Genomic DNA, 26319 nt, shown 5'->3' with positions numbered 1-26319 from the left:
ATTTTTTTTACATATATTTCAGTTTCCCGCGCGCTATACCCGTGTGTGCGTTTTACACGGGTGCGCGTTATCTACGTGAAAATACGGTAACTCAATGCGTTTTATGAGCTTTCTTTCTGATATGAAGAAGGGTTACCTTCGAAATTTCATCATAAAATGCATTGTCCAATATTTCTGTTGTTTTTTGCTTTATTTCTATAAATTACCATACAATGGAGGAAATGCATGCAAATTCTCTCATGCATATTTCTTGTGGGTATTTTGAAAGAAACTGGCCTGGTCTTTCCTGAGCACTGGTTTGTAAAACCCTACAGAAGTGCCTGGGAGCTGGGTAAGATGGTTGAAAATCTGAAGAGATCTTCCAACTAACTCCAGATTTTCAGGGGAAGCTGATCCAGTCCTAGTTTTACCCCACAGCCTACATGTATTTGCAGCTCTGGTGCCCCTAATGATTCTTCTAAAAAAGCAAGACTACGGGCTCCTTTTACTAAAGGTGCGCTAACGTTTTTAGCGCACGCAGGAAATTACCACGCGCTACGCTTCTAGAACTAACACCAGCTCAATACTGGCGTTAAGGTCTAGCACGCGCGTTAAAGCCCTAACGCGGCTTAGTAAAAGGAGCCCTATAAAACCACGCAGGCAAAAATATCTGTGGCCTAAGGCTCTTACCATTGGTAGCCATTTTAAACATCTGCTGCCCAAACTCGATAGCCCCTCCACTGTTGAAAGTCAGCTTGAACGGTGCCTGTCCTTCCCAGCCACCTGCATACACAAAAAAATACAAAAAGAAGAGACTGCAGGACTGGACCAGAGGCACAGCATAAGCAATCTGTACAACAATATTTCATTCAAAGGTTACACTTGATACATAATGAAAGAGGTTGGCATCATCTCGGATTCATTCTTCCATTGCCAGCAGCAAGTTCTGATTTTATTCCCAGCTCAGGCTCCTACTGGACAGTGTAGCGCCACTTAAACCAGTGTGTATGTACCCCACTAAGGGAAGGAATTACCATTCTTACAGTGAGAAAGCCTCTTTCAACAGCTAAGAACCAAATAGTCTCCAGAGTAAAACCCCACTGAAATGTGCTGAGTAAGTGGCATAGATATTTCAGCAGGATATAAACAACAACAAAAAAACCAACCACCCAAGAAAGAATCCCTTCTTTTGTTTACATAAGGGCCTAAGGGGAAAGGCAGCTGCTTCCCAAGTGTAACCGAAGCAGCATTTGAGTCTGCCACAATAATGTCCCAAATCTGTAAGTAGATACGTACAGGAGCAATTATAGCATGGATTTCTACAGAGATCACCTCTACAAAGGAGAATACAAAAACCCCCAAAACAAACCTAACATGTTCATCTACTCAGTTAAAAAAAGGCATTACTATTAAAATCTGAACAGCTTATAATATGTATTCTGTGGATGAGTGTGCAAGAGCCACTTTTAAAAACTACACAGAACTCTAGACTGCCATTTTACACTTAGAAATTACTAGGTCTTGTCAGAATTTGATTTCTTTGACTAGCTGACCGTACAGTTATATCTGGAGCAAACTAGCTGTGATGTACTCAGATCTGACAAGGTCTTCATAGATGACTTAACTGAATAACAGAGGATATTGGTAAATGCAGTTTACTCCGACAGGGGTTTTACCAGTTTCTTCCAATATTTAAGTGACATCATGGAGAGGCTATTGGGAAAAGATCAAGAGATGTGGAAAACAAGACGAGATCTAATGAAGTTTAAGGAATGGTCTCAGTTTAGATACTTAATGCTAAAAAAAATTCAGAGCCATGCATTCAGACTGCAAAAACCCGAGGATGAAGTACAGTATTGGGAGTAAAGTAATTCTACGCATGAAACAAGAGCGGGACCTGGGGGTGATCATATCCAACGATGGCCAAACAGATGGAAAAAGGTGACAGCAAAAGCTGAAAGGATGTTCAGGTCTAGAGAGAGAGGAATGGCCAGCAGGAAAAAGGAGGTAATAATCTCTCTGTATAAGTGTCTATTGAGACCTTATTTAGAGTACTGAACACAATTCTGGAAACTGCACCTCCAAGAAGATATAAACAGGATGAAGCCAGTCAGAGGTCAGCCACTAAAGTGGTCTTTGTCATTAAAGTCTATCGCCATATGCTTTAAAATCTAAATATATACAGTACTGTATATTGTAGATAAGGGTAGGAAAAGGCACTGAAATGACAGACCAGACCCAGATTTTCTTAGATTACTCCCAAGTGTGTCCACTCACTTTCTTTTCTTTAGAAATGGGTGGTGGATGCACAGAATGGATGTGAATGTGAAGGCAAGATTGTAAAGCCTGTCCAATCAGTCTGCTTTACAACCCCTTCTCTATCAGGGGTCCTCTGTGCTTGTCTCATGCTTTCTAGAATTCAAATAATCTACATGAAAATGCTATTTACCTGTTTACACTTTTGAAAGAAATCTCAGTGAACCTGGAAGATGTACTGAGCCAAAGTGACAAGTTAAAGCGTTATAAAATCACCTGGACCGGATGGTATAGCCACTTAGGGTACTGAAAGAACTCAAGAATGAAATTGATGATTTTGCTAGTCATCTCTACTACAGAATGACACAGGGACAAAGGTGTTCGAGGCTTGTGCAGATGAGGACAGAGCTTGCAGGGATGGGACGGACTGGATGAGGATGGAGATAGATCCCAAAGGGGAACAAATCTGTTCCTGTGTCATCCTCTAATTTGTACTTTATCATTAAAATCATCCTTAGTACCTGGAGATTGGAGGGTGTCCAATGTAAACACTGATTTTTAAAAAGGGTTCCAGAGGTGATCAGGGAAATTGCAGACCGGTAAGCCTGACTTCAGTCCTGGGCAAATTAGTGGAAACTATTATAAAAGAATAAAATTACTAAACACATAGACATGGTTTACTGGGGCAGAGTCAGCATTAGTTCAGCCAAGAGAAGGCTTACCTCACCAGTTTGCTTTCTTTTTTTGAAGACATGAATAAACATGTGGATAAATACGAGAAAGTTGATGTAGTATATCTGGATTTTCAGAAAGCTTTTGACAAAGTTCCTTTGAGACATTTCTGAGAAAATTAAAATTCATGGGATAGGAGGCAATGTTCTTTGGTGGATTAGAAATTGGTTATTGGACCGAAAACAGAGGCTAGGGTTAAATGGTCATTTTTCTCAATGGAGGGTAAATAGTGGAATGCAACAGGGATCTGAACTGGGGACCAGTGCTATTTAACATATTTATAAAATGACCTGAAAAAATTGGAACAAGTGATGTGATTAAATTTGCAGGTGACACAAAATTATTCAAAGTTGTTAAAATACATGCAGGCTGTGAAAAACTGCAGGAAGACCAGGCATTCAAATGGCAAATGAAATTTAATGTGGACAAAAGCAAAGTGATATGCGTTGGGGAGAATAATTCAAATCACAGCATTTAATTCTGGTTGCCATATCTCAAAAAAAATATAGAATTAGAAAACATTCAAAAACAGCAATCAAAATAAAGGGGATGGAACATCACTCATATGAGGACAGGGTAAAGAGGAAGAACTCTTCAGTCTGTGGAAAAAAAAAAAGAAGATGGTTGAGGAGAGATACGAGGTCTACAAAATCCTGAGTGGTTTAGAATGGGTAAAAGTGAAATGATTTTTTAGCCTTTCAAAAAGTAAAAAGACTAGGGGACACTCAAAAGAAGTTACATGGAAATACTTATAAAACAAATAGGAAGAAATATTTTTTCACACAAGTAGTTAAGCTCTGGAACTCATTGTCAGAGGTCATGAGTAACACAGATTAATGTAGCTGGGTTAAAAAGAAGGTTTGGACAAGTTCCTGGAAAAAAAATCCATAGTCTGTTATTGAGACAAGACATCCCAGGACACTGCTTGTCCTGGGATGAGTAGAATAGAATGTTACTGTTATTTGAATTTCTGACAGGTACTTGTCACCTGGATTGGCCACTGTGGAAACAGGTCATACTGGTCTGACCCAATATGACTACTCTTATGTTCTTTAAATTCTATACATTTTGCAGTTGAATTTTGCCACCAAATATGATTTCACTACCTACATCGTACCCCCTTCCCAGATGGATAAAATAGGTCAGTTTACACATAAATTAATGGCCAAATGTATCTGTAAAGCCAAATCTTTTCCAGAGAGAGAAAGGAAAATGGTAAAACCGAAGGGCATAAATTGAGGTTGTAGGGTGGTAGACAGAGTAATGTTAGGAAATTCTTTTTCACAGAGAGGGTGGCAGATGCCTAGAATGCCATCCCGAAGGAAGTGGTGGAGAGGAAATGGTGACAGAATTTTTTAAAAAAACACAAAAAACATGGGATGAACACAGAATTTCTAATTCGAAAATTAATGGTATAAAATGAAGAACTAAGGCCGGTACTGGGCAATCTTGCACAGCCTGTCTCATACATGGCAAGTCAGTTTAGTATGGGCAGAGGGGGCTTTGATAGGAACTCCAGTAATTTGGAACATGAGGACAGTGCTGGGCAGACTTTTACAGTATGTGGCCCATTTTCTCCCAAAGATATATATAATCAGCAAATCCAGTAGTTACAAAGCTGCAATAGCGTTTTTAGCACACGCAGAATTCTAGCACGTGCTACTGGATTTACTCTGGCACGTCCCTGATGACATCATCAGCGACGCAGCAGAGCAAATCAGGGCAGTAGAAGGGCCCGAAGCAGCATGTGAAGACTGCTGCACACGCTGCTGGAATCGCCAGGTTTGTAGTTGGGACCGCCGGAAGGGAAGGGGGGGGGCAAAGGACTAAGTGAGCCATCAGACCTCGGGAAGGGATGGGAGGGTCAGACCGGCGAAAAAACCTTACCGAGTGGGGAGCCGGCAAAGGAGTATTTTCTGCTGCCGCGAGCGTGGGGTCTGTTAAGCGCGCATGCGCACTCCTGCGGCCACAGACATACAGAACACGCAGATAGGAGTGTGCATACGCGGCTAGCGTTTTATTATATAGGATATAAATATAAATAAGCAAATCCAGTAGCGGGTGCTAAAAACGCTATCGCAGCTTTGTAAAAAGAGCCCTATGTTTAGGGGCAGTTACCCATGTGAAAAAGTGTTGATAACTGTACCTTAAATAAATGAAGTAATAATTTAAAAGTAATAATTTTAAAACATATGTGTTGGCTCAGGTTCCCTGTGTCTAATATTACATTTTGTGTAAATATCAGAAACCATTTAGTGTGAAATATATGCAATAATAGGGAAAAACAGGAGGCAGGGAAGTAAAACATTTCCACAACACTGTAAGAAAACATATGCAGCAAGTTCACCTCATTTTCTGTACTGGTTCATTTGTTTAGGTTTCATTTAAGGCTGGAGACTCGGAGCCTTTTTCTCACATCAGGCAGCATTATGGGGTAAAGATCTGGAACAATTGCTTATGCTTACTACTTATGGGGAATTTAGAAACACCTAAAAACATATCTGTTCCTCAAGTACTTAGGTAGCTGATTTGTACAATCTTATTCCACAATAACTGATCTCTAGAGCTGTTAATCACTAGCTTTTAACCTTGTTAGTTCTTTCCTCTCAATAGCGACCTACTGTCCTTTTGATCACTTTTCTCCTCAACAATGAATTTCCTGTCTAATTACTTCTCTTTCTTCTTCCCCTCTTGAAGTCAGTCAATTTGTACCTTTGCTTAATCTTTTGTAAACCGCATAGAACTTCACGGTATTGCGGTATATAAGCTGTTATTATTATTACTCAATTTGTAGCATTTTTAATCATTGTAAACCGCATAGAACTTCACTGTCCTGCGGTATATAAACTGTTATTATTATTATTAGCCTTACAGATAAGCAGAACAAGAAACTCTGGCATCTTTCAGCTGCAGTTGTGCCTTTTAGTCAGAGTTCATAAGGAGTTACGGTTACAGACTATCTATTACAGCACAAGGTGGTTAAATTTGGGAACAGGATGGGAAGAAGAGGGTTAATGGGACTGGAATATTTCAGTCCTGAAGAGAACAAACAAGTGGACAAGACATCCAGATGTACCTCCTGCTTCAGCGTGGATGACTCCTTTGATAAAATTGGCCGAGAAGACTGGCTGTTCAATGGAGCATCCTTTCATTAAGTAAAAGGGCATCATGAAGGACAGCAAGGGGTCTTTCCCCTTCGTTACAAAAATTACCTTCAAGGAAAGAAAAACAAATGAGTACACACACTGAATGCTTTGAATTTTTTCAATAATGAAAAAAAGGTATACTGTACACTTCTCCCTCCGTATTTGCGGTTTCAGCACTCGCGGTTTCGCTTATTCGCTATTTTTCATTTTGTACGTGCACATTTAATTTTCTTTCCACCTCCCCTTTTGTTTGACAAGGCAGATTAGCGCAAGGAAATTAACAAAACTGGAAATTACAAAAGAAGCACGCCGAAGCCGCTCTTATGGTTTCGCCTGCTCCGCAGCTCTAGCAGTGATGTTGAATTGACGTGCAGGGCGGGATTTGTAGTTCATGGGTCTTGGGGAAATGGCCTGGTGGCGAAGGGCTGTGCCTGTGGGCGGGACTGGAAATGCAAGGCGGAGACTATGGGCGGGCTAGGAGAGCTCTCGGAACAGAAAAGGTGCTCGTCAGTGTTTGTGGGCAGGGCTTAGAAGTGCGAGGCAGTCTCTGGGGTGGACTCCCCTTGGCCCTGGATGTAGGCCGATGAGTGCCAGTGCAGAAACCGAGGCCAGGATGAGCTGCACTGAGCTCCTGATCCTGCGCTGCCTCCTTTTCTATGGGGAATCAGAGGTTCAGGGAGGTCCTGATAGGGATGGTTTGGCTTCTCAGAGGTAGTTATTCGCGGTTTCATTAGTAAAAACGCTGGCTGTTACAAAAACCCGTGAATAACATATAAAAAGTTATTTGCGGTTTTTCCATATTCGCGGCTATGTTCCGCCCGCATCACCGCGAATATGGAGGGAGAAGTGTACATCAAGTACAAGGTAGAGAGCACCCATGCTCCTGTGCCACACTCCCTTTCTCCAGGGAGAATATGTCTTTCAAGAGCAAAACCAGAGGTCACAAAGACCCTGTACTCACACAGAATGTTCTGCCATCAAGACTTAAGAAAGTAGTACTATTAGAAAGCAGAGGTTGGGAATAAAGAACACAAAACACAGCCAAGTGTAGGTAGGACTCATGCAGGGGAAAAAAAACCCAAAAACACCCCAAAAAACACAGAGCAGGCAACGGATGCCATAATAAAAAAAAAAAAAAGAAAAATGCAAATAGATCAGAATGCAAAATTTAATAGCAATAACTGGTTTTCAGGCACTTAACACAAGATGTTTTAAATAGTTCCATAGTTCAACTACACCCTATGCACAGTGGGATGACAGCTGCTTAGTGACATATAACAGATCATCCAGTCTCTTGTTTGGTGACTGTTTTTATGGAATAACTACAACTCAAAAAGTATTTCTTGGATTCCCACCCCCTCCCCATGCTTGCTAGGGAAGGTAGAGCATGTGCCTAAGGCTCAATCCCTGTCAGTGACTTACCCTGTAGGGGGTGAGGAACAATGAACCCTTCTTAGTGCCCTTGAAAACCGCAGGCTTGTTTGCCATGTCACTGAAGGAGAGCTCCACATCATTGCACTGTTTCAGGATACTGCAGGACAGAAAGTACCTTATTAGAAAGCTGAAGATAAAAATACTGGCTTCTTATTCCTAACCCAAGGCTACCTATTTTACATCATCCTATAGGTTTGTCCTTTTATCACAGAAATAGGGCCAGCTTCAGTAAATGGTGCTCTAATTTTAGATACCCCCCAAAACACACACTGGGAAAAAAATACTAAACTGAGATGCCAGAAAAAGGTCGAATACAACAAACAATATACAGCTTTCCCTTCATATTCCCAGGGTTAGGGACACAGCTCCCTCGCAAATATTTAAAAAATTGTGAATAACTAGGGCCCCTACCCCGACTCCCTCCCTGTCTCCTGGGCCCCTCCACAGCTTACCTTTAAAGCCCTGGTGGTCTAGCAGTGAAGCAGGGCAGGAGCAATCTTCCTACGCTTCTGCCCCGTGCAGATCCGCTATCAAAAATGGTTGCCACGGGAACTCACAAGACACAACAGAGGAACTTGAGGCAGCCATTTTTTTTATAGTGGATCTGCACGGGGCAGGAAGACTGCTCTAAGCTCCAAGTTTTTTTTAAAATTTGATTGATCGCCTATCCTAGATTCTAGCAGCCTCTTTTACAAAGCCGTGCAGCAACAGCCCCGAAGCCCTTTAAATCTCTATGGGCTTTGGGGCTGTTAGCGCAGCACAGCCATTAGCACGGCTTTGTAAAAGAGGCCATAAGTGTTATACAATATTAACAAAAATGGGGGAAGACAAAAAATTGAACAAGGCGTATACAAACAAAATATAGGGCTCCTTTTTCTCTAAGGTGCGCTACACATTTTAGCAAACGCTAAATACCAACACGCCCATTATAAGTCTATGGGCACATTAGCGTTTAGCGTGCACTAAAATGTGTAGCACACCTTAGTAAAAAGACCCCATATAGACATAACAAACAAACGAGAGGAAAAGGGAACAACTATAATAAAGTCAAGAAAAGATACATCGATGGAAAGTACAATAGGAATGAGGGAAACAATTTTGTTGTTGCTGTATACCTTTATAAAGGGGGGGAAAAAAAAGAGGAAAGAGAAAGGAACGGTGTTCAAAAGTGTCTTTAAATAGAATTTTTTTCCTCTCTGATATAGGGCTTTAAAGGTAAGCTGTGGAGGCAGGAGGGAGGCTGCTTGTTTGGAGTCTCACGAATAACCGAGTTTGCAAATCCCAAAACCATGAATATGAAGGGAGACCGTTAATATAACCCAGCAGCTCTAATTGCCCTGTTTATGTTGGAAGTGCTCAGAGGTGTAAACGAAAGACCAGAGATAAGAGTCATGTGCCAATATAGCATCTATCCTTCAATCATTGCACTTAAGTAAAAAATTAGATCAATGAAAAACCATACTATACTTTCATCTTCAAAGTTTTAAAAATATATTGCTTATCTTTGTGAGCAGTGATGGGTTCCGACACATTTCACCAAAGCTGCTTCAGAAGACCCAAAATCAAGTACTCAAAAATGTGCTGGTCTCTATATCTTCATTTTTTTTCCAGAGTGAGACCAGCATGCGAGTATTTGATTTGGGGGTTTTTGAAGCAGGATCTTGAACTTTATTAGACTGAGACAGTGAGCCAATGATCCTCTTCGAGGAGGGTGGGGGAAAGTCATAGCAAAGAACATTGCAAATAAATTTTAACAGTGGTGGATTGGATGAGTTGAAAAATTATTTGATAGAGCCTAGGAGGCCATTATAGAGGACACTGCAGCAATCAATATGGGAGACAGCAAGAGAAAATAAATGTCTTTAGATGGTGAATGGGCAACAGAGCAGATTCTGTGTAAAGCAAAGAAAGATGAACAAAGGAAATTTGTGCTTTAAAAGTACAGTTCAATATAGACCAAGTCAAAGGGTGAAACAAACCTTAGTCACCTTGGTCTATATTGATTGTATACCCTTGGTGAAAAGTTAAGCTAGTGCTATTATAGAATTCAATTAAAAGTACAGTTCAGCATCTACGACAATACTCAGAGCACATACTTTGTCCTGGAAGGGTAGGATAAAGACAAGTCAAAGGGGCAACAAATGTATGGCCTTTTTTGATCTTGAGATGCGGTTTGCGTCCAGCTTAAAGAGTGGTCGGATTGCTCTACACCCTGAGGCAGCAGATATGTGAAACGCTGGCCATCGTTGGTGTACCGATCAACAATTTAGATAAGTGGATTTTTCCTCTATCTTCTGCACAACAGCCCTGCTTCAAGTTTATTACTATTGGGAGTCAGTCTGGAGGTTTTTTGCCAGTGAGGTGCTCGCCTGACCACCTTGGACCACCATTGTGGTGGTGGAAGGGTTCTAATCTGAGGCTTTTTCCTCCAGTCATTTGAAACTCCCTCTATTGAAACTGCAGCAGTACTGATTTTTGTGACATTCTATTGCATTGGTGAAAGTGTTTGTTTCAATATTATTAGCTTTTCACATTTCCGAGTTTTTTTGCTTGTACTTCACTGAAGACATCTTTCAAGTAGAGACTCATTATAATCCAAATACTCTTCACTAATCCTTCCTCTTCCATCACACATCTTTGGCATAGCAGTAAAAATTGCAGCCAAAGGACTGGGGACTAGATGCATAAAACACAGTCGCTAAGACCGTGCAGGTTGCTGAGGGCTGATTTTTTTTTTTGCCAATTCTGGAACAGCGATTAATGATCGAACAAGTTTGCATGCAAATGATTTTCGCGGAGGTTTGCCATAATCCCATCCGATCAGTCGCTGTGAGAGTGATTAACACATGTGCAGAGCCAGTTTAGGGAAATCTGAACAGCTGAACGGCCTACTGTCATTCAAGCTGTTGGGGTTTTATTCTTTTTTTATGGGACAGACATTGTGTGCATGCTTTACACATGCACAATATCTGTCTCATTAAAGAACAAAAATGCAAACCACTCCCTCCCTGATGAACCCCCCCTCCCCCATACCAAAATAGAGGCAGAAGGGATGCTCGCTCACTCACTCTAGCCATTGTGACACCCCCACACACGTTTAAAAAAATAATAATAATAAATCAGCAGGAAGGATGTCCAGTCCCTCCTGCTCGCAGGCCTGCCACTCCAAAATGGTGTGCCTTACCCAGGATACAGAGGGAGGAGCCCAAGGCTCTGTTTGCGGAAGGCCCACCATTTTGGAGTATCTGTATATGGGCATAAAGAGTGAAATGAAAAGACATGGTTTTGGATAATACAGAAGTAGTCAAAATTATTCATAAAAATATTGTGATTTTTTTTTTTTAGTTAATCCCCTTTGCAGATGTAGAAATAAAGGGATAAACAAAAATGAAGGTAATAACTTGTTTGTCAGACTAATTCAGAAAAACCATGTTACCCAGTTCCAGGCTGGAGATTTCATGACAGTTCTGGATTTCTGACCACCCATCCAGTTGCATTATGGGACTTTCAGCATTAATTATTTCAATGGGCAAAATCAAACGCTACAACCCACATTGCTTTGGGATGTAAGTTCAAATATAGGAGTGCCCCAAAAGCTGCAACCTGGAACTGGTAACTTGGCATCTCTGCTAATTTGCCTGTGCATCAGTAACTAGCTGTCAGTATTATCCTATCTATAAGAGAAACTAACTGTACCCTGTGTGGTTTAAGAATTTCTTTTTAAATCTTTATTTATTAAATCAGCAGAGACCTGAAATAGAACCAAACTAGAAAATGTTGCAGTATACAGATATAACCAAATGGTATAGTAGACATATCAATACTACATAAAGCCACTCAGGATCTTCTGGTGATCTCTTAACCATTAGGTTCCATATACATGTACCAACCAACTATTTCGCCGAGAAGAACGGAATTTACTTTGAAAGAGTGAAATGGTATGGTGGCCGTGCTATGCATTTTCCAAAGTAGTATAAAGAAAAGGAAATAAGGTGATTTTTTTAAAATATATATTATTGAAAGGCAGCGCAGAAAACCAATAATAAAAACAGTATGACCAATACAAAGAAACTGCGACGAACAGAGAATAATGAAACATGAACAGGCTTTTTTATTGGACTAATTCAATGCATTTTATGATGAGTTTTGGAAGGTAACCCATTTTCAGATCAGAGAAGGGTTTCCTTCGAAAGCTCATAAAATGCTTTGAGTTAGTCACCTTATTTCCTTTGTTTTAGTTCTTTATGCTTTTAAATAGTAAAACTGTTTATATGCTACCACGGATGTACCTCCACTATTAGACCTTTAAAAAAAATACGTGCAAACCGACTTAACACATCATATTAACTTACAAATTCACATGCAAAAAAAAAAATCAGTTTCCTTGCTTAAATGTTTTATTGACTATGCGAAACCAACCAAAACACAATCAGAGAATCGAGATAAAAAATTTCAAAAAAGGAGGGATTAAGGACCCCATATTATTCCATTCACTGTACCGGTCAGTCAGGTGGCTTCAGCCTCGGGCTCTCTCATTGGGCCACCCTGTATTACGTCAATTCCTGAGAAACTCCGCCCCACTACGGGAACCACCCCTCTCTGAGTCAGGAGGCAATGACTCACGTCCCACCCCTTGCGCTCACGTGACATCAACTTTAATCCTCCCAGCAGCGACTGACCGACGGCACCTGCAGCCAATGAGCATTCTGGCCCTCGGAATTGCTCGACTCCATGCGAAAGTAAACACGGAACAGAGCAGCAGCATCCGCTGGAGCAGAAAACGCTTATAATTTAAAACCTTCTCCTAAAGAGTCTATCAGCTTTTACACTACAGTACTTCCGAACTACTTTAAGAAGCATCAGGTCAAGAGGAAAAGTTTAAAGCACTTCAAGTCCCTGTCAAAAAGAATCAGCTTTGGGTGTGCTGAGCATCTCCAATATTAAGCAGGCGCCATCATTTGTGTCTAAGAAGGATTAATAAGTGCTGTTTAGCATTCTTTCCTCCCCCCCCCCCAAAAAAAAAAAATCATCATGTTGCAATACCTCCCATGGTCCCTGATAGTTCGCCTGAGCTAATCCCTTTTTACTTAGCGTTCTAAATAATAACCCAAACTTAACAACAACAAAAATAGCACTATTCGCAGTTGGGACGGAGGTGGGTGAAGGGTGGGCCCCCGGGGGCCGGAGGGAACCCGCTCCCCACACACCTTTCTCCGTTGTCGACGATTACTCCTCCGTTCTGCGAATGGTTCCTATTCAGCGCCATCGTAGGATGCAATGGGTCTGCGCGCTCCTTGTGACGTCACACACGCCCCTCCCCTTCCCGCGGTGATGCAATAAAGCCAGAGAATGGTCGCGGAGTTCGCGCCCTATGTCCGCGTCCTCCTTCTGCTAGTCAGCTGATATCCGCCGCCCCGTCCCCTGGGGCAGACAATCAGCTGTGGCCGCTTTAGTATGAGTGGTTACCGCCTCCTCCTCTTCCTCCTGTCACTAAGGGAAAACAACAGGCGATCAAAACTTCAACTTTATGTTGTTGTTGCACTACATTTTTATTTTGGCATGATTGTACGCTTGTGTCTTAAGCCACTTTAAAAAAATATTGTTAGAAATCTTATTTGAGCGGAATCAGGGCAGCGCTTTGAGAAACGATAACCCATTCTGAATTTTTTTTTCGAACAAAAATCTTTTCTTGTAGATTTTGAATGCAGGCTTGTTGCTGCTTTCACCAACTATTAACTGCAGTTTGCGACAAGAGGGCTACCCACATTGCCTGTTAAAATACGAGTAGCTCTGCAACAGTAAGCAACTATCACTTTCCAGCTCTACACAAACCGGCAGCAAGATTAACAAAAGAAAGATCCAGTCGTTCCCAACACTAAGGCAGAAAACATAGAGGGACATAATCAAAAGATACGTCTAAGTCCGTTTTGGTCCTAAGTCGCTAGTCGGCCAAAGCCGGCAGTGTCTAAAATGTTTTCCCCGAAAATTGTCTAATTATACGTCCAGCCGTTTGATTGGCCAGACTGCTAAGTTGTCTATCTTTATTATACTCCATTCTCGTCCAAAAAATTGTCCAAGTCAAAAACGCCTAGAACAATACCTTTTGGAGGTGGGAGAAGCCAGCAAAGTGATGGACTGGACACCCAGACATGGCAACACAGTAGTGGGACACCTTTGGGACACTGTAGCGAACTTCACAAATAGGGTGCCATATTTTCTGATTCTAGATCCTCTGGGGCTCATAATCGAAAGAGAAAAACATCCAAAAACCGGTCTAAGTCGGCACTTGGACGAACATTGTCAAAATACGTCCAAGTGCCAATAATGAAAACAGTTTTGGACGTATTTCTAAACGACCTAGGCCTTCATAGTGTCGCTGAACGACCAAAGCAAAACACGGTGTTTCAGCAGGAGTGTCAAGGGCGGGAGTTGGGCGGGATATGGGCCGGCTTAGACTTAGTGTACAGCATATATAACAAAGTTATACAGCCCAGGATTGACAGAACTTGGATGTTGTGACTTAGACCATTTAAAATATGGTCTAAGTCACAAAAGCCCATCTAAAGTCACCAAATAAGCACTGCAAACACATAAAACAGACCCCCACACACTAATCCAGTGATCACCAACCCCCCCCCATAAAAATATTAATCACGCCTTTAAAATTCAGCCTCCAGACCATTATCACCTGGCAGCCTGGCATAGGAAAGCCATCTTGAGGGTGGGTTAGGGATCATGGAGAGGAGGACCCATGCCCATAAGCCACTGTAATCACTTCATTGATACTTAAACATGTGCACTCCCCTATACACCCCCAAAACCCATTTTTACTGGCATATAAGTGGCTCCTGCAGCCATAAGGGCTATTAGGGTGGTAGATAAGTGGGTCTAGGGGATTCTGGAGGTGGTTTGGGGGGCTCACCATGACCTATAAGGGAGCTGTAGTGAGGAGATGACATGACACCCTTTTTGTGAAGTTCTGTAAGGTACTCCACTATTTAGGTGCCATGTCTGGGTGTTCAGTCGATCACTTTGCAGACCCCTCCCACGTCCAACAGGGTTCTAGGCGTTTTTGACTTGGACGAAAAGTTGGACGAAAATGTGGTATAAAGATGGACGATTTAAAGATGTGGTTTAAAGATGGACGATCAGATCGCTAGGACGTATAGTTAGACGATTTTCAAAACAAAAACAATTTTGGACGTATTTTTCGATAATGTGTCCTGGGCTGTTTTTTACTTTGGACGACTTGCGACTTAGACGAAAACGGACTTAGACGTTCCTTTCGATTATGCCCCTCTCTGTGTTCATCCCAAGCTTCTTTGAACTCTGTCATTGTTTTCCTCTCCATCACCTCTCTCGGGAGCGCATTCCAGGCATCCACTACCCTCTCCATAAAGTAGCAATGTAAGGAAATTCTACTTTACAGAGAGGGTGGTGGATGCCTGGATTGCATGCCCGAGAGAGGTGGTGGAGAGGAAAACGGTGACAGAATTCAAAGAAGCGTGGAATGAACACAGAGGATCTAGAATCAGAAAATAATAGTAAATATTAGTGCTGCCCAATTCAGAGAAAAATATTTCGATTTGATTCACCCTGTTGAATCGATTTTTCAATACGATTCAATTCACTGTTAATGACACAGCTTTTTAAATTTAAACAAAGTACAACAATAAATTTCACAACAACAATAAATTTCACAAAGTACTTCAAAAAAATCATATTTTTCCATTAAAACAGTTTTGGAGACATTTGCTTGAACAGTCTTTTTTCCCAGTCCATAAGCAAGCAATATGAAAAAGATGTCCTTAATTATCTACTCAAACATTTTTAGTATTTATTTTCATTATACCTAAACTATTATTCAGTAGAAAAAATTCAGTTTGTTCAATCAAGCAGAACATTCACTCATAGAAGTCCAATGTCCAGACAGGATTTGATTGAACAAACTAAATTTTTTCTACTGAATAATAGTTTAGGTATAATGAATAGCAAAAATGTTAAAGCCACACAGAAAAGCAGTAAAAGTCAATAGGTTCTCCGAGTGGGAACAACCTGATGTCTCAGCAGTTGAGGAAAAGACCACGTAATAATGTTTATAAGATAAATCATATAAATGATTATACTGAAGCAGGGTGTCCTCAGCGTGAGAGGTAAGCGAGGGGAGAGAATTCTCCAGCGCTTTACACAATAAGGCACAGGTTAATCACCCTCTGCCTGCACACCATCATAGGACACCTCACGTGTGCTCAAATTAATCAATGTGATAAATTAAACAGTGATATACAATTGGTCAATCACACAAGTGCAAGATCAAACAGGTTGTTCCCACTCAGAGAACTTATTGAATTTTACTGCTTTTCTGTGTGAGCAGATAATTAAGCACATTTCTGATAGCCTACAGAAATGATTCTCAGCTTCCATCCCCAGCCCCCAAGACTCACCAACCCCCATTCCGATTCTCAGTTTCCATCCCCAGCCCCCCTGCCTATTCTGAGCTTCCATCCCCAGCCCCCAAGACTCACCAGCCCCCCTGCCGATTTCAGCTTCTATCCCCAGCCCCCTTGCGATTTTAGCTTCCATCCCCAGCCCCCAAGACTCACCAGCCCCCCTGCCAATTTCAGCCCCCAAGACTCACTAGCCCCCCTGCTGATGTATTTACTTACTGCCTGAACTGGATATTAAATCGCAAGGAAAGAGCCAGCCAAAACTAGTATTTGTTGCTGCCGAGTGTCGAGTTATGCTGTACGAGGTCTGCTTGCTCGCCGCTTGACTCTCCCACTCCTTTCATTTCTTCCAATGTAACTTCCGATTTTGCAAAACTGGAAGTTACATTAGATGGGAAGAGGCCAGCGGCCGGCGGCATGAAATAGCCCGAACTCGTCTTGCGGCTGAATCGGTAAGTTCGGTTTTTAATAAAAACGAACCGATTTGAATCGATTCACCTGATTTGAATCGGTGAACCGATTCGAATCGTGAATCGGGCAGCACTAGTAAATATAGAAAAACTAAGACCCGTACTGGGCAGACTTGCACGGTATAAGTGTCTGTATATGGCCTTTGGTTGAGGATGGACTGGGGAGGGTGTAGATGGCTGGGAGGAGCTTTGACGGAGACTTCAGCAGTTGGAACCCAAGCACAGTACTGGGTAGAGCTTTGGAGAAGATGATGTTCAAGATGCAGGCTTTATTAAAAGTACAGTTCAATAATCCACATGAGAAATGCCTAGGACCCAAATCATTAGGGACTTGGACCCAACACGGTCCGTGTTTCGACAAAACTGTCTTCCTCAGGGGTCCTATGAATGATGATAAATAGAATGTTTCCTAATTGGTGAAATGATTAATATTCAGTAAATCATGCAAAAATGTGCAATAAATTATGTGGATATATAAATAGTGACTAGTGTCATAAATAGTGGCTGGTGCCTAGGTGTGCATGTATTGTGCATGCATTTCACCAATTAGGAAACATTCTATTTATCATCATTCATAGAACATCATCTTCTCCACAGCATTTTTGTTTATGTAATGTATTATTAAACATCTTTTTTGTCATTATCAAATAGGATTTCTCTTTACCCTCCAAATAGAAGTTTAGTATTCAATATACAGTATATATATTTTTCATGTGCTTTTTTGCCCTGGTCACCTATATGAGGATGCCTCAAGCACGCTTAAGTGATGCCTAAGTCACGTCCACCTAACTGAAGCTTATCTAGCATTCAACTCACTCTCTAAAGTAGACCTGCTTTTGCAAGTAGTCCTCTTACTAAAAAATAGAGGATTTAGTATGCAATATATATATATTTTTTTCATGTACATAGAGGCCAAAAGAGGAATTGAACAAGTGTTGAAGGTACATGTTTGATATTTGTCCTAGAGAAATGACAAAACAAAACCTCCCCAACTAGTTCTGGGGTTAAAGGTCATTACTTTTCCATATTCAATAAAACAGAAGGAAGCAGCACATTCCATGAATAGTGTTATCAATTAAAAGCAAATTACAGCATTTATAGACAGTTTAGAAACAGCCAAAGTATTCACAAAATCAAGCAGGATTCAAAAAGCCAAAGTGGCACTTTTTCTCTAATCTAATCTAAATCTTGGATTTATATACCGTGTCATCTCCCCATGAGGAGCTCAACTCGGTTCACTTAAAAATCGATAATCAAAGTGAAAGTAGTTAGATTAGAGAGAAAAATAACTTAATAATAATAGTAATAATAATAACTTTATTTTTGTATACTGCAATACCATGAGCAATTCAGAGTGGTTTACAGAGGAAGAGACTGTACACAGACAGCGAAGTTACAGAGAAAAAATTTCTAGTTACATTGGTAAGCTGGGAGTAGCTAGGTCTGTCCGGAAGTGTTTCAGTGAAGTTACAAGGCATGAAGGAGTCAAAGGAATTTGTCAAAGAGATAGGTTTTAATTGATTTCCTGAAGGATTGATAGGAGGGTGAATTGGAAATGAGGGTGGTTAGACATTTATTCCATTTGCCTGCTTGAAATGACAGTGTTCTATCAAGGAATCTCTTGTTGATACAGCCTTTCGGGGAGGGGAAGGCGAACAGATAGGCATTACACGTGTGCAAGTAGTGCCTGGAAATTCAGTGATGCGAGAGGTAGATAGGGGATAAACCGGTTATGGTTTTGAAGTAGAGGCAGGCAAATTTGAAGATGACCCTTGCCTCCATCGACAGCCAGTGTAGTTTTCTGTAGTACGGGCTTACATGAACGGATTTTTTGAGACCATAGATAAGACAGACGGCTGTATTCTGAATGATTCTCAGTCGTTTGGTGATTTTCTTGAAGGAACCCAAGTATATGATATTGCAATAATCTAAGGTGCTTAGGATTAGGGATTGAACCAACAAACGAAAAGAGAGGAAGTCAAAATAGTGTTTGATGGTATGAAGTAGAGGGTGCCAAAGCATTTTTTAATTTGGGCATTAGTATGGTCTTCAAAATGAAGACCCTCATCCAGCATCCTAGAGAGAAAATAATGAATTTTCCTTCAAACCATTTTCTAAGAACTGTTGAAATATCAGTGTTTTTGTAGATTTACGGAAAATCTGGAAGGAGAGAAGAGTTCTAACACAAGAAGGCTTCCCATTCCAAATCATTGTGAAAATATATGAGAAAGATCGAGTAATATTACCAATAGATTTTATTCCTTTTAAAGATGGAAAGGAGTTTAAATTTCTGAAAATTTCTTGAATCGGAAGATCTCTGATTATTCAAAGACAGAGGAAACAAAGACGTAAATAGCCCGTGTATGATTTTATGTGAAACAATTTTAATTGAACAGGTAGAATAAAATTACAAAACCATCAGAGACAGAAGAACTGTTCAGAAAATATACAACAATAACCTGCAATCCCCACCCGATACCAAAAGCCATAGTCCCAGTGTCCCGGATACCTCCAAAATGCAAGTGATACAGAGATATGGGGCATCTGCCACAAAACCTCAAGGCGATGTACTGAAGTACAGTGACCCAAACACAGCAGGATACCCCAGAAACAACAATGAGCAGGAAAAGAAACCAACAAAAAGCCACAAGCTCAACCCTACCCAATAGGAGAAGCCCAGCCAAATTGTATAGTAAACAACGCAAACAGAGCCCTGTGTTCTTATGAGCCCCGAGATATAGAAGACAATGCCTCCCCTTCCCCCCCTGATACCACTCCCCCCTCCAGAAAAGAGGACACACCACGCTAATAGGTAAACAAACAAAAACACACCCACACAGTAAAAAAAAACCAACACACAGAAAAGGGTCTAAAACAAGACAGTGTATGATTTTAAAAACCATAGAAGCGCATTTAAACTGGAGCAATACAGAGGCATTACAGCATTCTAAGTTTGTTTACCATCCCTTTTCTAATAATTCCTAGAATCTTGTATGCTTTTTTTTGTCGCCGCCATACATTGGATAGAAAGTTTCAGCGTGTAACATATGAGAAGCGATAGATGTACTGCTATTCCCCAACTGGATAATCCTATATAATAAAAAGCTAGCCGCGCATGCGCACTCAGACCTGCGTGATCTGTAATCCCTGATCCATAGGTCCGTGGCCAGAGTGCGTATGCGGCGGACAGATCGGGAAAGCACAGCACAGCCGGCGACTCCCCCCCTCCCGCCCTCACTCACTGCCAAAACCACCACCTCCTCCTTCTCGCCGGCTCACCCGCTTTTAAATGAAGAGAAAAGCACTGCACTGCGCTAACGCTGGCTTTGCTGTCTTCTGTCCACTGCGGCCGCCCTCTCTGACTACTTCCTGTTTCCGCTAGGGTTGGCCGCAGTGGATAGAAGATGCCGAAGCCAGCGGCTGTAGCCGCCGATCTCCTTTCCTCCGGGGGGGGGTGTCTAGGAGGAGAGGGATCGCGGCCACTCAGCGCCCCCACCGAAGAGCCCAGCAACTTTCCGCTGCCCGGGACCCGAGTCATTTGCCGTCCCCCCTCTTCCCTTACCGTGGGCCCGACTGGCGATTTAAGCAGCGTGTGCAGCAGTCTTCACACGCTGCTTCGGGCCCTTCTACTGCCCTGATTTGCTCCGGACGTGCCAGAGTAAATTAGGGCAGTAGAAGGACCCGAAGCAGCGTGTGAAGACTGCTGCACACGCTGCTTGAATTGCCATGTGTAGTCGGGCCCACGGGAAGGGAAGGGAAGGGGGGGCGGCAAAGGACTCGGGACCGCGTTTGTAGTCGCGACTGTGGGAAGGGAAAGGGGGTAGAGGAAACGCTAATGTTGCTGCACAGGGAACTGGTGTGGGGGGAGGGAATGCTGCTTTGCACAGACAGACAGAGGGAGGAAGGGAGACAGAAAGACAAGAAGAAAGACACAGGGGCAGGTGCACAGGGAACTGGTGTGGGGGAGGGAATGCTGCTTTGGACAGACAGACAGAGGGAGGAAGGGAGACAGAAAGACAAGAAGAAAGACAGGGGCAGGTGCACAGGGAACTGGTGTGGGGGGAGGGAAATGGAGGGGGAGGGAATGCTGCTTCGGACAGACAGACAGAGGGAGGAAGGGAGACAGAAAGAAAAGAAGAAAGACACAGGGGCAGGGAGATATACAGAAAGACAAACAGACAAAGGGGGCCAGGGACAGAGACAGACAGAAAGAAAGACAGCGGGAGTCGCGTCAGGAGGGGTGCAGGATGCCACAAAGGGAACTTTTCCAATGGGTGCAACTGGGCGGCTGTCGGGAGCCTCTGATCAGGGGCAGAGCAAGGTAAGTGTATCATAGGGATAAGAAGGAGGAGGGGGGTGAAAAAGGAAGGGACACCTACTGCTGGACAGGGGGAGAAGGAAAGAGGTGCTGATGGACAGGGGGGTGAAGAAAAAGGAACGGAGGCCTAATGTTGGACAGGGGGAGAAGGAAGGTGCTTCTGGACAGGGGGGAGGTAAAACAAAGGGAGAAGGGCTGCTGCTGCATAAGGAAAGCTGTGAAGGGGTGGTGGTGGACACAGGGGAGGTAAAAGGAAGGGAGAATGGACAGGGGGAGCAGGCAAGGGGTGGTGATGGACAGCCAAGGAAAAAGAAAGACAGAAAGAAAGAAAGCGGCTAAGGAGAGAGAGAGAGAGAGAGAAAGAAAGAAATAAAGAGAGACACACACACATATATTCTAGCACCCGTTAATGTAACGGGCTATAAGACTAGTAGTGTATTAAAGATGTAGTCATTTTTTGGTGTCAGTAGATGCCAGCAAAGGGTTAGAGGATGTTTTATGAAGGGCTGTTTTTCATTATTCTTTTCAATCCAAAGGAAGTTGGTAAGAATTATACAAAAGGGGCAGAGAATGTCTGGATTCAAAATAACTCTCTGAAAACAGAATGGGATGAAATATAGCATGTGGGGGAAAAACAGTAAAAGATGTATTTGATTTTGAAAATGGGCCAAATTAGACTAGGTATTCCAAAATAGCTCCCCAAAATATGACCCAATGTATTTTTATGGAGTTCCACTTTCTGCTGCAACGAAACAGATTGAAATATAGCAATTAGAGAAATAGGGCAAGGCAGTTTAAAGGTGGAATTTCCTTCTCTTTCAAATCCCCATACTGCCCCTACCCTGCTAACACCTTCCTTTGCAACTGCTCCATCCCCTAAACTGCTCCCAGAGCTTAAAAACTAATCTTTCTCCCCCAGGGTCGGCTCAAGAGATTATGGCTCCTCAGCCCATGTTCTGCCCCTCGGTTCATGCCCTGCCCTGCCTAGGGTTACCAGATTTCTGGGAAAAGCCAGACATATCCCCTTTTTAGAGGACTGTCGAGATATCCGATCGGATTTTCAACACCTGGCAATTTTTCCAGGTCTTGGAAGAGCCCAAGCTTGGGGTCACGTCTGGAGGGTCTCCAAGCATGCGCAGATGTCACATACATACACATGTGCATGTGATGTCATCACGTAGCATCCGTGCATGCTCGGTGGCCCTCCAGAAGTAGCCCAGGGAAGAAGAAGAGACAAGGTTTGTATGGGGGCAGGGCTGGGAGTAGAATGGGACAGAGCCATGTGTCCCCTTTTTTTCTTCAACAAATCTGGTAACCCTAGCCCTGCTACCCTAGCCAGATCTTGCTTGATGAACCTGCTGCACTTCTTCAAGGGAGTCAACAGGCAGATAGACAAGGGTGACCTGGTCGACATTATATTTCTGGATTTTCAGAAGGCATTCGACAAGGTTCCGCATGAACGGCTTCTTCGGAAAATTGAGAGCCATGGAATAGAAGGTGAACTACTCACGTGGATTAGAAACTGGCTAGCGGATAGGAAACAGAGAGTAGGGGTATATGGACAATACTCGGACTGGAAGAACGTCACCAGTGGGGTACCGCAGGGCTCGGTGCTTGGACCCGTGCTCTTCAACATATTCATAAATGATCTGGAAATAGGTACGATGAGTGAGGTGATTAAATTTGCGAACGATATGAATTTATTCAGAGTAGTGAAGACGCAGGGGGACTGTGAAGATCTGCAACACGACATAACCATGCTCGAGAAATGGGCAGCAACATGGCAAATGAAGTTCAACGTGGATAAGTGTAAAGTAATGCATGTTGGTATCAAAAATCCCATGCATGAATACAGGATGTCCGGGGCGGTACTTGGAGAGACCTCCCAGGAAAGGGACTTGGGAGTACTGGTCAACAAGTCGATGAAGCCGTCTGCACAATGTGGGCGGCGGCGAAAAGGGCGAACAGAATGCTAGGAATGATTAAGAAGGGAAGGTTAAGAAGGTTATCATGCCGCTGTACCGGGCCATGGTACGCCCTGACCCATCCCCCAAAAAACTACCCTTCACTATTGTCCCACCACATTGCAAACTGCCTTGTGCTCAAAATTTGCCCCTGTAACTGCCACCCCCAGCTGACAATTTGCTACATCCTAAAAATTAGTGCCCCACAATTAAGTGATGCACCTGTCCAACAAATGACTTCACCCCTGTTACCTTCCCAACAGACACAATACATGTCCAGCACACACACAACACAGAATAGAGACACACTTGTAGACCCTTAGATACATATGCAGAGAATGTAAATAATTCCCTATCCCTCTATTTTATCTAATCCCGTCTTGAACCCCGATAGGACAGAGTACGTTATTGGGGTTCAAGAAGGGATTAGATAACTTCCTGAAGGAAAAGGGGATAGAGGGGTATAGATAGAGGATCACTATACAGGTCCTGGACCTGATGGGCTGCCGCGTGAGCGGACTGCTGGGCACGATGGACCTATGGCCTGATCCAGCAGAGGCACGGCTTATGTTCTTATTTGTATCCACAGGGCTTGGGGAGGCCTGTGAAATGTGTTTAAGACTAACCCCCTCTTCTATTAAACTGTGCTAGCAGTTTTTAGCGCAGAGAGCCGCGCTGAATGGAACTCTATGAGCGTCGGGAGCAGTGCGGGCCATTCAGCCATTGGTGGAATGAGGCATTATGACATCACAATCTGAGCTCTAGAATGTTGCTACTTAGGATTTTAAAGTGTTTGAGGCTTGTGCAGATGAGGACGGAGCTTAGGCATTGGTGGAATGAGGCATTATGACATCACAATCTGAGCTCTAGAATGTTGCTACTTAGGATTTTAAAGTGTTTGAGGCTTGTGCAGATGAGGACAGACCTTGCAGAAATGGGGCAGGGACAGGAAAAGAACTCGCGGGGATGGGATGGGAAAATGAGTTCCCATGGTGTGGGGAAAAATCTGTCCCCGTGTCATTCTCTAATCTAGACTCAAAGTCCACTTGTTTGAAGCTGCTTTCAATTCCAAACTCTGTCTTATCATTCCCTGTGTAATTTCCCCACCTGAGCACAGTGTATTGATACACCTTTTTGTCTAGTTTGTCTGTCTTGACTAGATTGTAAGCTCTTTTGAGCAGAGACTGTCTCTTCTCTGTTTTGATGTACAGCGCTGTGTCTGGCTAATAGCACTATAGAAATGATTGATAGTAGTAGTATAACTGAACTAAACTAAACCTTAAGTTTGTATACCGCAGCATCTCCATAAAGATAGAACTCGACACGGTTTACAGGTAATTCAATAAATGAGGGAAGGACATAATAATAAATTAGAGGTTAAGAAGAGGATAGCTAGCTTTACATTTTAAATAGATAGCTTTATGTTTTGGAGAAAAGCCAGGTTTTCAGATGCTTTCAGAATAATTGGAATGAGCCTAGGTTCAGCAGTGGGGCAGGGAGGTTATTCCAAAGCTCAGTGAATTTGAAGAAAAGGGATTTCCCTAATTTACCTGCATACATGATGCCTTTTAACGAGGGGAAAGATAGTCTGAGTATGTGGGTGGATCTGGTAGTGTCAGGTCTCGAAGAATTCCAGGATAGTGGGATTAGGGGAGGAAGAATGCCATGTAGGATCTTGAAAATTAGGCAGGTACATTTAAAGTGAATCCTAGAAATCACCGGAAGCCAGTGAAGTTTTGACGGAAGCGGGGAAACTTGATCGAATAACCCCAGTCAATTTTATGAGTCTGCTCAAGCACTCAATAAGCCTAAGTCCCTTAGGGTTCTTATACATAGTGTGTCCTTACACAGGCCTTTCCATGTGCTAAGCCCATTTTTTATCATGGTCATCAAAAAGGCCTGTGCTAATGATAGCATTAGCAAGCGACCATAAAAAAAAAAAAAAAATACGGGAGCACTTACCACCACCTATTTAAGAGGCATGAACTCAATTTTCCCGTCCTGTCCCCACAAGTTTTGTCGCGGTCCCTGTCCCTGTCCCTGCCCCATTCCTGTAAGCTCTGTCTTAACGTCACAAGCCTCGAACACTTATGATTTTAAAGTGTTTGAGGCTTGTGCCGATGTGGACAGAGCTTGCAGGAATGGGGCATGGACAGGAAAAGAAGTCTCCAGGATGAGAAAACGAGTTCCTGTGGGGACGGGGAAAAATTTGTCCCTGTGTCATTCTCTAATTAAGGGCTTCTGAGTTATGAACGCCCTGAGCAGTTAGAGTGGAGGTAATGCACACGCATTTGCCGATTAACGCACCCATGCCCTTTTTCCAGCCCAGACACGACCCCCTCTCAAAAAATACAAAAGAAAATACCCACGCAGCCCCCATAACTAATGTGGAACGTTTTAGCATGTCCTGTGTTAGGCTATTTTTGTGCTGAGTTAAGTGCGCATTCGAGCTTAATGCAGTTTAGTAAAGGGCCTCTTTAAAAATAACCTCCCATTGTAAATAGAGTATGGAGGAAAACATGGCAGGCCTTTTCACACCTGCCCACTAATTTCGGTACAGATGGACTAATCAAGGACTGAAGTGATGCGGACAATGTCGGTGGATACTGCCAACTCTCAGTGCAATAACACACTCCATTATATGCACAGTCTCATGTTTATTTTAAAAAGATGAGTAAAAATAATACAAGAAATCTGAGCAGGTTTTATTTAACTTATGAAACAGAGCACTTACAAAATAGCTTTTATTTAGCAATCTTCCTGACTTCAACGAACAGCTGTACATGGATACATTGAAGGAGGTTTGCTTCATCAATATGATCATGCACACAAGGAAACTGTTATGTAGTGACACTATATAAACACAAACTCCAATGCAATGTTGCAGTTGTTTGCTGGATACCTGCCTTTTCTCTGTCTCTGATAGGATTCCACAGCCTAACATTAGGTATTTTGCTGAAATGTGGCTGCACAGCCCATCTCAATTATATGGGCAAATCAGACTGGCCATTTCCAAGCTGACCCGGATCAATCCTCTGGTCAGGATGTTGTGGATTGTAAATATTGCTCAACGGTGACCCCTAGTGGACAGATTCAGGGCCCCCTGAGGTTGTATGACCCTAGATTTTGCATGACCAGATTAGGTATTTGGGAGGATGGGGAAGATTCCCAAGTAGCTTTAAATTAAGGCTCTCAGCGCCAGGATCCCAGCTCTGATTTCTACTAAGTTGGAGATTTAAAGGAGCAGGAAGCTCCCACAAAAAATGAAGAAAACATTGGACATTTTTGGAGAATAAAAGCCTTAAAAGAACAATCCCATGCTAATAGACATGATATAAACACACTCACAGATGCCACTTCACTTGCTTTACAAACAAATGCAGAGATGTAGCAGCTAATTAAAGATAAATTGAATTTACTGTGTGTAAACAGTGCTTGAAATCAGAGGGAGCAGGGCTTCAGTGAGCTGAAAATTATGTCACTGCAAACACTAGTCTTTTTTGTTGTCATATCCTGGGACTGAATTGATGTGAATTTAAAGCTGTCAAGGTGTCAGTCATGAGATATTTTTAT

General features: G+C 42.6%; 1 protein-coding gene across 1 annotated transcript in view; it reads right to left on the bottom strand.

The window, feature by feature from the left end:
- WBP2NL (WBP2 N-terminal like) overlaps window positions 1-12934 on the bottom strand; it is a 32592-nt gene extending 19658 nt beyond the window's left edge. The window contains exons 1-4 of the mRNA XM_033929342.1: window positions 12755-12934; window positions 7536-7644; window positions 6044-6179; window positions 670-762 (exon numbers count right to left, since the gene is read on the bottom strand). Coding sequence (XP_033785233.1) covers window positions 670-762; window positions 6044-6179; window positions 7536-7644; window positions 12755-12813 — 397 coding nt within the window. The 5' untranslated portion in view covers window positions 12814-12934. The remainder of the gene's footprint in view (window positions 1-669; window positions 763-6043; window positions 6180-7535; window positions 7645-12754) is intronic.
- Window positions 12935-26319: the final 13385 nt, after the last annotated feature.

Source organism: Geotrypetes seraphini, chromosome 2, assembly GCF_902459505.1.
Source record: "Geotrypetes seraphini chromosome 2, aGeoSer1.1, whole genome shotgun sequence".
Lineage (NCBI taxonomy): Eukaryota > Metazoa > Chordata > Amphibia > Gymnophiona > Dermophiidae > Geotrypetes > Geotrypetes seraphini.
Note: the sequence above shows the minus strand (reverse complement) of the source record. Positions and strands in the feature narration are given on the sequence as shown.